Source organism: Ambystoma mexicanum, chromosome 12 (assembly GCF_040938575.1).
Source record: "Ambystoma mexicanum isolate Mex_15411 chromosome 12, UKY_AmexF1_1, whole genome shotgun sequence".
Taxonomy (NCBI): domain Eukaryota; kingdom Metazoa; phylum Chordata; class Amphibia; order Caudata; family Ambystomatidae; genus Ambystoma; species Ambystoma mexicanum.
The window spans coordinates 974,433,575-974,448,533 of record NC_090936.1 but is presented as its reverse complement, the minus strand read 5'-3'; the positions used below and the strand labels follow the sequence as shown (position 1 = coordinate 974,448,533).

The window sequence follows — 14,959 nt, the reverse complement described above, 5'->3', positions numbered from 1 at the left end:
GGATCAGGTGTCATGCCCTTCTCCGAAAATATGTGTCCAAAGAATCTGAGTGTCTTTTTGCGAAATTCACACTTTTCCTTGTTGATCGTTAGCTGGGCTTCTTCCAGGGCCATGCAGACTCTCATTAGCGTGTTGTCGTGTTGCTCTCTATTCTGACCGAAGACCAGGATGTCATCGCTATAGTTCAGACAGTTGGGCACGTGTTTGATGACATTGTGAATTTCTGCTTGGAAGATTTCTGCCGCAGAGGATATTCCAAAACTGAGCCGCTTGTAGCGGAATAGACCTAGATGAGTGGCGAATGTTGTTATATAACGGGAGTTCTTGCTGAGCTCTAGCTGGTGGTAGCCCTTGTTTAGGTCTAATTTAGAGAATATTGTCGCTCCATTCAACAGGTGCACCATGTCTGTTATTCGAGGAGCTTGGTGCCGTTCTCTCAGGATGGCTTCATTTGGTCTCCTCATCTCCACACATATTCTGATATCGGGGGAGTCTCTTGGGCACCGGCACTATGGGGGAGACTCATGGTGTGGGGCCTTCTGCTGGCTCAATGATGTCTGCCTCAAGTAGTTTTGCTAATTCATTCTCAACTTGCTGTTGAATATTGATGGGGATACCCCTGTAGTGCTGGGCTATTGGCGTGACGCTGGTGTCGATGTGGAGTTCAATTTGTTTGTCCTTTAGTTTTCCGAGGCCTTTGAACAGTGCTGGAAAAACTTGGTCAATGCTTGCCGATGGGTCTTAGTATTTGTGCACCATGATGCGGTACAATATGTGAATGAGTCCCATCTCTATGGCTGACCGATAACTTAGGATGCATCCGCTTTCAGTGGCAGCCTCCAGCACGTGCATGGGGATGTTTTTCTCATGTTCCTTGTATTGGCATGATGCCATGAAGAACCCTTTGCATGCCAGTGGTGTTTTTGAGCCATATGGATAGATGAGGGCTCGTGCTGGCTGTAGACGAGGAGCGTTTGGTATGCTTTCGTATACTTTCTCACTGATCACGTTCACAGTTGCTCCCGTGTTATCAAGAATTCGGCGGTTGTTTGATTGGCTTGCATTCTCAGTATTGGGCTATGTTCTTTTGCCGTGTTATTTCCAAGGGTGTATAGATATCCCTTTCTCTGCGTGTTTCCTGGTGTTTCTCCTGTCTGCGGGATGTCTCTTCCGATGATGCACTTGACGCGCTGTCTGACTGTGACTGTTCTATAAGGCATCGTACATATCTCCTGGGCCTTCTCCTTGTTCTGGATGAGGCGGTTTTGTTCTCCCTCCAGTCTCTCTTTTCTTGCCTTTTGCTGGGTTCTTCGTCATGGTGTCGGTGCCGCCCTTGTTCATGGAGTTGGTGCGCTGCCCTGTGGTGTTGTGCGGGCTGGTTCTGCTCCAGTTCCATGGTGGTTCTTCCACTTCTCCCAGCTCCTTTCATTTTGCTGCGAAATATCAAACATACAGATTTGTAATGGTTGTCGCCGCCACATGCGGAACAGGTCTGGCCCATCGCGGGGCACGTTCCTTCATGTGGGTACTCGTGTCCGCATCTGCAGCAGAAGGGGTCACTGTTGGTCCTCATTGTCCCTTCCAATTTGTTTATACTTTCGCTCTTCGTCCATTCCTTCCGCTTGCGCCGCGAGCGCAGCATCTGACCTTGCCAACCACAGGATCTCCTCCAGGCTCCTTGGCTGTTGTAGTAACCTCTTCCGAAAATCTGCACTTTCACATCCCACTATGATCTGTGACCTGAGGGCCTCTTCATTGGAGTAATTGTTGAAGTCGCAGTGTTTCATTTTCGATCTTAGTCTCATGACAAATGCGTCTATGGTTTCTCCTCTGATCTGCTTGGTAGTGTGGAATACGTGGCGTTCATAATCAACATTTGTGTGGGGTGTGAAGTATTCCGTGAGTGTTGTTTTTAGTTTTGTGTAAGTGTCTATGGTGTTTTCTGGTATTTCGTCGAGGATGTCTCGCACGTTTGATCCTACCGCATGGTTCAGAAGGTTTAATTTTTGTTCATCCTCTAGTGGTCCAGCCGCTTTTAGGCATACTTCGAAATCTCTCAGCCATCTTTTCCATCATGATCCGAGTTTGCCGGTGTCAGTAAGGTCAAAATTGGCTGGTAATTGAGCTAAAAGGCTGTCTGTCATTTTCTTGTGCTCTCTTCTGGCCGGAGTCACTGGGACCGTTAGTGACTCCTCTTCCGAGTCACTCTCTCTGGCTGGGATCCCTGGGGTTGGTGAAGAAACTCCTCCTGACCCGCTCATGGGCTGACTCCGGCAGTCCCTCTTGCGGCTTTGTCGTGCAGCAGTGACGCTCTTGTCCGAGGCGTGACTGGCGGGGCCCCTGCGCAAGCAATGCGTGGCTGGCTTGTGGGGCCTTGTTTGATGTGAGTCTTATGAGGCCTGGGCCCTAGGAGTGGCGTGTTGTGGCTTGTTGGCGCCTTTTTTTATGCATTGCGGTAAGGACACGTGACCTTACCGTTGCCCCGGGACCTTCTTTCAGACCGTTGCAGTCGGCGGGAGGCCAGTGAGCCTCGACCGCCCGGAATTCTGTGCAGGGAGTCGCTGCTCCACCTGCGGATGACAGGATGCCTGCCGGCGTTGCCGTTGGCGGGAGCGATTTTCTTCCTCCGCGCCCAGGGAAAATACGCGGGGAGCAGCCGCGGTTGCTTCTGTGGTTGCGTCCAACAGTAGGACACACTGTTGGAGATAGTCCTTCTGAAGTGGCTAAAACTACATTTTAGCCAATGTTGGGCTCTGCCCACTGCTAATGGAATATTTCTGTTCCAACTGAGCAACCATGTGGAAGTCACGCCTTCTGTTTGGGATTGCTTCAACATCTCACGGGATTTGCACACTGGAGATCCTGGGGTCCGATCTCTTAAATCCAAGTGCCATGTGTCTGGTTTATTGTTGCTTCCACGACATCGCCTCTTTTTGGCAGAGTGGGTTCTTGACTGGACAGCTACCAGACTCCGGTGATATGCCTTGTCCTCCATTTTGCAACGAGGGCCAAGCTCAAGAGTTACTCATAAAAGGCGCAATGATGCAGGAGGGTTGAAAACTCAACTTGTAAAGCACTATGGAGACTTTTGAATAATAGTGTCTAAAACAAGTCACTTTTACTATCCCCATGCCACGAATAAAAGTAATTAGAAGCATCTAAAATGTTTGAGAAATAACCTCAATGCTAATCAAACAAAAGTCTAAAAACATGACAGAAAATGCCTAAGTGTTGCCCTGGTTCTTCAGGCTTGGTCCTATGAAGATATATGCCTGCCCAACAAGCACCCGCAGTCAGATTCAGGGCCAGGCACACCATGGTCAGCACAGTTACTTTCTGACTAAGTCTCTGGTGTGGAGCAAACATCTCACTAGCAGAGCAAGTCTCAAGGCTGTGTCCCCTGAGAGCTTCAACAAAGTAAGGCAGCCCTTGATGCCTCCTAACCGGGGATCGATGTGATCGATGCAAGAAAAACTGATTCTTTCCTTTCACTGCAAGTATATGTGGAGGGAGACCCTCCCGCATTCCCCATATACTTCCCTTACCTGTTTTATTACCTTAACCCACGCTTCCCTCACAATGAAACGTCTAACACCAGCCTGTATTTGTTTCAGTCGTCTTGCATGGTCAGTCTGTTTCTTCTCAGGATTTTGGAAAAAGTGCCCAGTAAACGTTTGCGGCACCTTCAGTACCCCCTCTAGGCACTACCGTCCACTGATACTGAGTCTTCTGGGTGCTGCTGGCTAGCACTTGATTCTCTGGGCAGTAGAACTTCCACGGAAACCTGACAGAGGTTTTGGTCATAGCTGCACCAGCAAAGCAGGTAGGCTTCAGTCTGCCCCTCCCCCCTTGTTAGAGTACACATTTCCTAATGTTTTATTTTATATTTTGTCAGCATCAATTTGGAGAGTATATTTTTCAGCCTCTGAGGGGGGTACTGGTTAGTGAACGTGGGCCGCATGATCATCTTTTGTTGTGTAGGGCAAGAGCGTATCGCTCAAACATACCATTCACTGGCACCCCTATTCACCCTACACTCGCTCATCCACATGCGCAATCGCACCCCTATTCACTGTACACTTGCTCATTCACATGCGCAATCGCGCCCCTATTCACTGTACACTCGCTCATTCACATACGCAAGATTACCCCTACTATTTGCACAGGGAGTCTTTATTCTATTAAAGACGAGGAGGCGAGCATTATGCTTCAACATCTATTTATTTACTCCTCAGCAGTTTCTACAAAAACATAAGAAAAAAACTGAAAGGGATTTTCTTCATCCCCTTTCTCTTCTTATAAACAACAAATCCCACTGTCTCTGTAGTCCTATCTCCTTCAGTCCAGCTTATGACCCCCTTCCTGTTCCTGGACTCCTCCTCTTCTTGACATGCTCTGAACTGCATCCCCTGAACTCTCAAACAATGTCCACCCAACTGGGCGAACAAAATCCAACTTTCGCAGACTCAACGTCGCTGCTCCATGCTGGCGCTACTCAGCTTCTCCCAGGCCTTGCTGCCTACGATCCCTCGACCTCAATTGTTCTTCTGGTCTCCCCCTAAGGACAGTGGTCGAAGTGTACAAAAAGAAGTAGTGGAACTATGTTCCCTGCTGGCCTGCACCCACTCCCCACAAACCCCATCACCACATCCCCTCCCACACACAATGCAAACCCCCAAACCCGTGCACCTGCTGTTTAAGGGAACGTTCAGTGCAGTGCACTGAAAGTGCAAGCTGCAACGTCTTCCTACACTTTTATTTTAAAACGAAACCATTCCGGAATGGTTTCTTTTTAAAATAAAAGTATAGGAGCTGTAAAACATTATTTAAAAAAGTAGAGGAGCACCGCTCGCGACTGCTCCCGCTCACTTCGGCCACTGCCTAAGGATCATACAAACAACAATATCAGGGTGGAGTGCTTGTACTGTCATTCAGTTATCACCAAATGCATACAATGTAAACAGTACATGAAAGGGTGGGAATTTAATGCTCGCCTCCTAGTCTTTAATAGAATCCAGAACCCCTGCACAAATAGCAGGGGTAATCTTCATTCTATGTGAAGACTGGAGGCGAGCATTATGCTTGTTCAAAGCTTTTCCAATACAGTCGTAGCCAATCCTTCAATTGGCTTGAAATAAAACTCTTTAAAAGTATTATCGGTAGCCCAATCAGGTGCTTGCATGATATCCTGCAGAGACACCCCTGCCGTGAACGCTCTGGATGCATCGCACCTTTCACTGAATGCGCCCTATATTCTCTCAAGTCTGTGCCTGCGAGCTGCATCACCTCTCTCACCCACCTCGCTATGGTGGCTGTCGCACCTGCTTGAAAAGTTTTCCTGCGCGCTATAAACAGCTGTGTAGTACCGGCTGCTCTACACTCTGCTGTCTTGTTCTCGTATTCTTTAATACACTTTGCTACGCACCATTTGATGTTGTTCGGGAAGTAGGGATAATGCACTGTACTGGAACGTGTCTTTGTACTTCTAACTATTGAAACGGTCAATGCCTTGGACTGTAAGTCTTCCTGTGTATTTCCAGCGCCCTGACGTCTGCTACTCGCTTGCAAGAGACCAAACATAGTAGCATTGCCAATTTGCTTGACAGCTGCTTAAGTGATGGATACCTGTCTGCCGGCCAACTCGCTAGTAACCGCAGCAGTACTGTAACATCCCACAATTGATTGTATCTCGGTACCGGTGGTGCTTTATATCGGGCTCCCTTTATGAGTCTGGTTACTGCCGGATGTTCCCCTGCTGTAATCCCTTCGACTGGGAGGTGGCTCACTGAAATGGCCGACCTGTACACCCCAATGGTACAAAATACTTTCCCATCTTGTAACAGGTGTGCTAGAAAATTCAAGATTGCCACTACAGGGGCTGAAATGGGATGAACATTTCTCCCTCTAGACCAGCTCGACCACTTGGCCTAAACTGCGTCGTAGCTTCTCTGAGTGGATGGCACCCAAGATTCTGCCATGTGCTCTGCAGCTTGCGTCGAAATGCCTGGCAGCGCCCAGCGTCTCCTGATATCCTGTACGCTATTAGCGGGAGAGTCCCTCTCACTCTCAGAGGATGAAACAACCTAGCTGGGTCTGTGAGTAGCTGCTCTCCATCTGGGAGGACTCGAGGAATGTCTGCCAACAGTTCCATAACTGTCGGAAACCAAACTTGCGACTTCCATATCGGCGCTATCACAATCAATTCCTCTTTCTCTCTCCGACACTTCGCTAGCGCTCTGCTCAACAGCACGAAGGGAGGAAACGCGTTACGCAGCTTTCCTGCCCATCTTTGGAGAAATGCATCTGTGCCCTGGGCGGACAAGTCCAATCTCCAGCTGAAGTAGTTGGGCGTCTGCGCGTTGAGGCGTGACATGAACAGATCGGTGTGGCCTGGGCCCTACAGCTGGTTCAGTCGCTGAAAGACTTCCGCGCTCAGTCTCCAGTCACTGTAGTATGTTAGATACTGAGAGTTCCAGTCAGCTACTACATTGAGTGCCTCTGGTAGGTATTCTGCTGTCACTGACTTTCCTGACTGTAGGCAAAAATGCCAAAAGTCCTTTGCTAGCTCTGCTAGCAACCTGGAACTCATTCTCCCTCTCGTTAACGCCTTGATGGCGAAGGAACCCGCTAGGAGTTACAAACAGTTTATGTGTAGGCAGAGTTCCTCCCCACTCCATTTCCGTCCAGTCTCTAGAGACTCCCATCTTGCTCCCCAGCCCACTTGGCTGGCGTTCGATTCTATAACCAGATGTGGTCGATCTTCGAAAATGGTACGACCATTCCAGGTGTCCATATTCTTCAACCACCAATCCAGTTCTGTGATGGATTCCTGATCTAAGTCAATTAACTGGTGTTAATTCAGGCCTTGCTGTAAGTGTCTGATCTTCAGTCTCTGTAATGCTCGATAGTGCAGGGTACATGGGAAGATAACTTGGATCTATGCTGTTAGCATCCTCACTATCCTCGCTAGGACTCTGATCGATATTTTCTGCTTGCTTAGGCAGTCCCTGATTTCCTTTTTTATGTCCCTTATCTTTCGGGCAGGCAATTCTAGGGTTTCTTTCCTGGTGTCCAGGACTAAATCCAGGAAGTCCAGTCTTTGAGCCGGCGTGGTGTCCGATTTCTCCGTATTCACTAGAAATCCTAGCGAGGTGAAGAGATCTTGCACACATGCGGTCTGATATTTTAGTGCCTCCCGATCCTCTGCTAAAAGCAGAAGGTCATCCAAATACCCTTCTCTTGGATCGCTGCTGCTACTGGTCTCATCAGCTTAGTAAAAGCCTAAGGTGCTGAGGCTAGCCCGAAGGGCATTGTTTTGAATTGCCATAGTTGGCAGGTCCAGTGGAAAGCCGGGAAGGTCCTGAACTCTTCTTGCACTGGCACTGTCAGGTATGCGTCCCTCAAGTCTAATCTTGTTAACCAGTCTCGCTCTCTCAGGGAGTCTCTTAGCTGGTGTATCCCTTCCATTTTGAAGTGGCGGTAGACAATACAGATCTTTAATTCCTTTAGGTTTATGACTGGTTACACTTTCGCTTTTCTGAGGACCAGAAAAATATTGCTGACAAATCTTGGGGTTGATTTGCATCTCTATATGGCCCCTTTCAATTCTAGCTGGCGCAGTACGTGGTCTAGACTCTCCTGTTCCGCTTGCGCCAGGTGAGCTTGCTGGTGCCACTCTACTTTTATGGTTTTTTTTATAAATTCAGTATTCAGAACTATGAACATTTACAAAACCCATGCATCACAGCAAAGCATGCACCAGTTTCCCCAGAAAATGCCTGTTCTCCCTCCAACTGGAGGATACTTTGTGGTTCTCACCTGGGGTAAAGCTTTGGCCTCGGCCAGCTCCTCTGCCTCCTCTTGAAAAACATCCTCTTGCTGGGAAGTAGGAGTCTTGTTGCTTACTTTCCCAATACTTTGTTCTGGAATTCTGGGGTCTTCTGCCTCCCTGCAAGTGACCGGCTGCTCGACCCCGATAGAGGCTGGCCCCAGAAAAAACTCTGCATAGGAATATTTTGCGTATTGACACTTGTGCCTTCTCCAGAGATGTATAGGTGCCAACGAACCTGCCCATCTCTTTGCCAAAAGTCTCCCCAAAGAGTAGCCCTTGCGCCGCCTCTCCAGCTTCATAGGATGCTAGATCACTTAGCTTGGGGTCTATTATAAGCAGTAGGCCTCTCCTCCTCTCCGAGGAGATGGCGCAGTTTGCGTTGCCTAATAGGTATGCTGCTCTTTGAGCCCAATTAGCTAGAGCTTCTGGGTCGACTTCTTCTGCGGTGTCTGTGGCTCTTTCCACCAGATCCATTATCTTAGCTAGCGGTCTCGATATATCCAGTACTCCTCCAGGATCTGTCTTCCTCTGCTTTCTCTTCTTCCTCATGGGAGGACAGATCGCCTTCTGCTGGCTCTTCTTCCGAGCCTGGGTCATCTTTGCCCAAATGTTCTTCCCCTGGGGAGGTGGTCGGTAGGCTTTGCACTGCCGACCTTTGCATGAAGGCCTCTCTCAGCTTGGCAAAAGCGTTGGCTGCCTGCGGGGCCTTTTCTTCCAACCCGTAAGGTCGACCCGGGGAGTATAATAGGGTTCCTCTTGCGGGTCTGATTACTCCCCTTCAGTCCCTTACTTGAGGGCTGCGCGGACGTGCTGTCTGTCTCCTTGGTGCTTTCTCGGGGCTGGCTTAGCATGGATTCTAGGGTCACCAGCCGGTCTTGTAAGGGTTTCACCCCTTGTGCCACCGCATCGATCAACGAGCTTCCCAGCACTTCTTTGAAGCTGGAGGCGAGGTCCAGCAATTGCTCCTCCTCGCTGCATTCAAACTCTTACATGATCCTGTGTGCTGTGTGCCTGATACTTGTGATAGGTGTCTGCGCATGCCGAGTGCTACGTTGCTTGCGATGTACTAACTTGGCTAATATCTATTGCTTCTGTATGTAGCACTGACAAAGCTATGTCTTAATTGACCACTTTTTTTCTTCTTTTTTCTTTCCCTGTGGCTAGCACCTTAATGAGCTCTCACTTGCTCTTCGCGCCTGATTGTCCCGGTTATGGGCTTTCTGGGGCTGTGTTATGTGGAGGATAGCTTCCCTCACAATTCGCGGACTTCTGGGCTGATTCCCGCTCGATCAAGCATCTGGATCCTTCGATCCTTCTTGTTTGTAATCCGCCTCTGCAGACGTGTGCAAAGCTTGTGATGTATGAGTGCACCGGCTGCACGAGGTAGACAATTGTTCACCGCCGGGCGCCGCTCTGAGAACTCTCCGTATTGCTGTTGCTTACTAAATGCGATGGGGTGCTTTGGCGCACTGGCTCACACTCTCCGTTGGAGGGGGGCGTAGCACTCTGCTGCTCTTGACTCCGCCCACCGAACTTCTAACAGCTGCGAGGAAGGACGAGCCCCCAGGCGTGCCAGAATACGGCATGGGGCTCGCCTGCCTCGGCTGATCTCTGCTTCTAGAAAAATTAAATACCTAACTACACTCACTGATGTGCTTCCTAGAAACACAGGATCCTGTCGGCTGTGTACCGAAAGATCCCTCAGTTGCTGTACATAAGCGTCTACGTCGTACAAATATATAATATATAAATATATAATCACATTAACGTATCATCACATTATACATCTCGCTGCTTGCCTTCTAAAACTACTTTCCCCTCTGTATGCTCTGTGAAAATCGGTAAATTGCCTAGATAATCTACATTGCTCGTAGTAGTGAAAAATGGGTACTTATCTGCTGAAGAGCAGTTAAAGAAGAGGAGTAGTCCAGGAACAGGAAGGGTGTCATAAGCTGGACAGAAGGAGATGGGACTACAGAGACAGTGGGATTTGTAGTTTATAAGAAGAGAAAAGGGATGAAGAAGATCCTTTTCAGTTTTTTATTATGTTTTTGTTGAAACTGCTGAGGACTAAATAAATAGAAGTTGAAGCATAATGTTCGCCTCCAGTCTTGACATAGAATCAGTCCGCCATTCTTCATGCACTCCTTCTCTCTCTCTCTCTCTCTCTCTCTGTCTCTCTCTCTCTCTCTCTCTCTCTCTCTCTCACACACACACACACACACACACACACAAACACACACACAAATACATATGCACATTCCCTGCACACATGCATGCATACATATTGAGCTAACATACAACAATGCTTCCCTCCCCTCTCTGCTTAACAAAAAGCAAGTGCACACATCAGTATGTGAAAGAGCACATACGTTGTTATATGTCAGCTCGCATCCGTGGCGAGGGGGCTGATGTGTGCATTTGATTTTTTTTTTAGGCAGAGAGTTGAGGGACACCTTTCCTGAAACTAGCAGCTTTAACGTTTTGCTGCGTGTTTGCAAATACATTTTTCTGCACGAACACAGTAAAACTTTAACACTGCCAGTTTCAGGGAAAGACTTCCCTCCTCGCTCTGCTTGACAAAAAGCAAGTGCACACATCAGCAGCCCCCTCCCACGGATGCGAGCCAAGATATGACAATGTTATGTGCTCTTTCACATCCGTGGGGAGGGGGCTGATGCGCGAACATGCTTTTTGTTAAGCAGAGAGGTGGACGAAGCCATGAAATCTGCAAGTTTCAAGAAAGGCCTCCCTGCCATCTGCATAACAAAAAGAAAGTGTGGACGCCCCGCCCCTCAACTCACATTTGGGAGGAGAGGGGGTGGAACCGATTAGCCAATGGTGTAGCGCCACTGGTGGAGGGTGCTCTGCCCTCCAGGTTACACACAGATTACCACAGAGGACATGCTTAGCCCTGGAGCTACCGTACACGGATGTGTATTCTGATCTGCAGGGTACACGCCCGTTTCTGCTACAGGCAACCTAATACCATCGGTTTTGCTCACACAGGCCACATCACTTTTAAAGGCAGCTTAGCTAATTAAGGCGCTTAGGCCACACCTAAGGTGTTCTCGACAGCAAATATTGCTTTGTGGCACCTTAAGGCTCCTCATCATTTTTATATCCTATTGAAAGCACTGACTTCTATGGACTTTGCAGAAAATTACCACCAATCCTGTGTGTCACTGCCTGTTCCCTAATACAGCCCGAGCCAGCGACCCGATTCTTTCATCCTGTGCCCAGCACTCAGAACACACCAGGTGCAACTTGGCAGAGTTGTCACATGATGCATCCAAATTGGCAATTAGGCGATAGATGGCAGGATGTAGATGGAGACGATTGCTGTGCCTTGTATATCAACCTCCCCTTAAGTTATGTGAGCCACTACAAACAATGCTTTGGAGGGAAACCCTGGGAACAAGCTAACCTGGCCTGTAAATCCTTCAGCGGTGCTGGCCCACATCTGAACCCAGGTGGCCTACCCTTTGGACAAGTGCCCATTGGGCCGCGCCCTGTCTAGCTGGCAGAGAAAGGAACATTGTGTCCTGAAGCCGGTGGCAGGGCCTTCCAGCCTGGCACTGGTAGCCATTCCCAAGGTGTGCTGATTCTTTGCTGCCATAATCATGTTTCTCGGTTGATGCCCTGGCTCTATGGGGCACAGAGAAAGGACCCACTCGACTCAGCAACAAGCACCCGTGCGTTAGAAAACTGCCCAATACCAATTACTTCATTGGGATTACTCATAACTCCACTATTTTGTGGCTACTGTTGAATTACAGTCTGGGGTGTCACAGCTTCAAAGGTCTGGAGGAGGAATCATTTTGCAGTCTTGCCCTGTATACACCTACGAACATACTTCTCGACTGAGTATTATTCTATGGTACCCATTTACTGTCCCAGAGACACTACTAGGGTAGATTGTATCCCAGACCCCATCCCACCCTACTGTGCTACTGTCTGAGACCCCCCACCAGGTGAGATGTCCCCAGTGCCTACTGATCACATTAGGCTACATGGCCTGGTATAGTGTGTAATGTCATTGTATGGGATGGTACGGTAGGTACCTGTGCCGGTGTATGGTACTTATGATGTAATGTGTGGCATGCTAGCTATAGCATTGTCTGTAGAGTTTGGATTTAAGTGCGATGGAAGCTTAAATGACATTGGTTCCACTCTTCACAACCAACATCTCAAAGCCCCCTTCATTATCTCCCTTCCAGTTCCGGTATAAGAGGAGAGTTTACACCCAGAGCCCTCTGGACGACAAGCAGTTTGCAAAGCTCCACACCAAGGTAAGAGCATTGTGCTGCAATCAAGAGCGATGTGATGTGCCACCAGGCATGGGTGGTGGTCTAATGCTGGTGGGGGAGGTGGAAGGGAAGTCTGAGAGGCACTGCAATACCGTTTCCAGCAGAGCTAATACTGGGTCATGCTAATGGGGAGTCTGTATAACTTGAATGTTTCCCCAGACATGGGTGGTGATGTAATACTGCTGGGGATCTGAGAGTAAAGGGATTCTGGATCTGTGATAAGTTACCCATCATTGATCGAGAACTATTGTGCAATGGTAATGGGGAGTCTGTATATCTTGAATGTTTCCCCAGACATGGGTGGTGATGTAATACTGCTGGGGATCTGAGAGTAAAGGGATTCTGGATCTGTGATAAGTTACCCATCATCTACTGAGAACTATTGGACAACAATAATGGAGAGTCTTTATATCTTGAATGTTTCCCATTCATGGATGGTGGTGTAGTACTGCTGTGGGCTCTGAGAGTAAAGGTGTTCTGGATCTGTGATAAGTTACCCATCATTGACTGAGAACTATTGTGCAATGGTAATGGGGAGTCTGTATATCTTGAATGTTTCCCCAGACATGGGTGGTGATGTAATACTGCTGGGGATCTGAGAGTAAAGGGGTTCTGGATCTGTGATAAGTTACCCATCATCGACTGAGAACTATTGGGCAATGGTAATGGGGAGTCTGTATATCTTGAATGTTTCCCTAGACATGGGTGGTGATTTAATACTTCTGGGAATCTGAGAGTAAAGGGATTCTGGATCTGTAATAAGTTACCCATCATTGACTGAGAACTATTGGGCAATGATAATGGAGAGTCTGTATATCTTGAATGTTTCCCCAGACATGGGTGGTGATGTAATACTGCTGGGGATCAGAGAGTAAAGAGGTTCTGGTTCTGTGATAAGTTACCCATCATCGACTGAGAACTATTGGGCAAGGGTAATGGAGAGTCTGTATATCTTGAATGTTTCTCATACCTGGGTGGTGGTGTAATACTGCTGTGGGCTCCGAGAGTAAAGGTGTTCTGGATCTGTGATAAGTTACCCTTCATCGACTGAGAACTATTGGGCAATGGTAATGGAGAGTCTGTATATCTTAAATGTTTCCCCAGACATGGGTAGTGATGTAATACGGCTGCGAATCTGAGAGTAAAGGGGTTCTGGATCTGTGATAAGTTACCCATCCTCAACTGAGAACTATTGGGCAATGGTAATGGAGAGTCTGTATATCTTGAATGTTTCCCATATATGGGTGGTGGTGTAATACTGCTGTGGGCTCTGAGAGTAAAGTTGTTCGGGATCTGTAATAAGTTACCCATCATCGACTGAGAACTATTGGGAAATGGTAATAGGGAGTCTGTATATATTGAATGTTTCCCCAGACATGGGTAGTGGTGTAATACTACTGTGGGATCTGAGAGTAAAGGGGTTCTGGATCTGTGATAAGTTACCCATCTACTTCGAGCTACTTTTGGGCAATGGTAATGCAAAGTCTATATATCTGAGATGAATTGCCAGTTATTGGTAACAATATGATGCTGATAGGGTGTACGAGGGGAGGGTCTTTGAATCTATGAGGTCACCACGCAGGGTCAATGAGACAATATTGGACAATGGTAATGGGATCTTTAATGTATATCCAGTCGTGGGAAGCATTGCAATACCCCAGGGGAAGGTGAGAGGGGAGGGTTCTGTAAGAGGCACCATGGGCTGTAAGGCCTATATATCTGCAATGTGTCAGCAGTCAAGGTTTATAGTTAGATGGGCGGGTGGGCAGTGCTGGGTAAGGGGAGTGGTTATGTGGACCAGTAATGTAGCAATGAGCCCCAGGCATTCATTTCGAAATCAGGATGCGCTGTGCTTGTGTGTTTCGTGTTCTTTCTTTTTTTGGAGGGGGTCTGGGGGGCGGGGGTTTGAGGGCGGCAGTGCATCTATTATTATCTGATGTGTGACCTGTTATGGGTTGTGAACAGACACTGAGGTATTCTGGGAAGAAGTCTATTGATCTTTAACAGGTCATCACCAGCCATGAAATGTGTGCTGATATGGGTCAATCGTTAAGTGGAAGTGCGTGGGGGCCTTGTATATTTGATTAAGTCATAGGATGTGATCTGAGTTGGCTAGTGGTGGGGAGGAGGGGTCTATGAATATGACATGTGTAAGCTAGCGTGACCTGAGATCTAATACTGGGCAGTATTGGATCTGATCTGATCCGAGGCCGGGCAGTACTGGAGGTGGGGTGGGGGTTCTCGGGTCTGTTATGTCACCAGTCATGGCTTGGGATCTCATTCTGGGCAGTGCTGAGTGTCTGTCTCTGGTGGGTGGGGAGGAGGAGGGATTGGCAGAAGGGCGTGTGCCTTTGCAATGACTCTCTCAACAGCCATGTCTTGTAATCTCATATTAGCCAGCGAGGTCTGTGGATCTCTTCCGTGTCTCCAGTAATGGCCTATGATCTGATGCTGGGCAATGAGGGAATGACAGGCAGGGGAAATGGATGTGTGGTGTCACAGTCTTGGCGTTGATCTGACACTAGGCCGTGCAGAGAGATGGAGATATCTGCAGATCTACAATGGGCCCCTCACTGGTCATGACTTCTATTCTGATACTGTCACAGGCAGGAGGTGTCCATGGATCATTAATGGGCCTCTGTCCCCAGTCCTGGCTTGGGATCTGATACTGAGAAATACAGGCCGTGGCAGGAGGTGTCCATGGAGCATTAATGGGTGTCTGTCACCAGTTCTAGCTTGGGATCTGATACTGGGCATTACAGGGCGGGGCGGGAGGTGTTGATGGATCAGTAATGGGTGTCTGTCACCAGTTCTGGCT

General features: G+C 48.3%; 1 protein-coding gene across 5 annotated transcripts in view; it reads left to right on the top strand.

The window, feature by feature from the left end:
- The window catches only part of SHANK3 (SH3 and multiple ankyrin repeat domains 3), a 3,072,962-nt gene that overhangs the window by 1,030,712 nt on the left and 2,027,291 nt on the right, over nt 1-14,959 (top strand). For all 5 annotated transcript variants that reach the window (XM_069629467.1, XM_069629466.1, XM_069629463.1 and 2 more), the window contains one exon: nt 12,052-12,123. In XM_069629467.1, the coding sequence (XP_069485568.1) occupies nt 12,052-12,123 (72 nt within the window). The remainder of the gene's footprint in view (nt 1-12,051; nt 12,124-14,959) is intronic.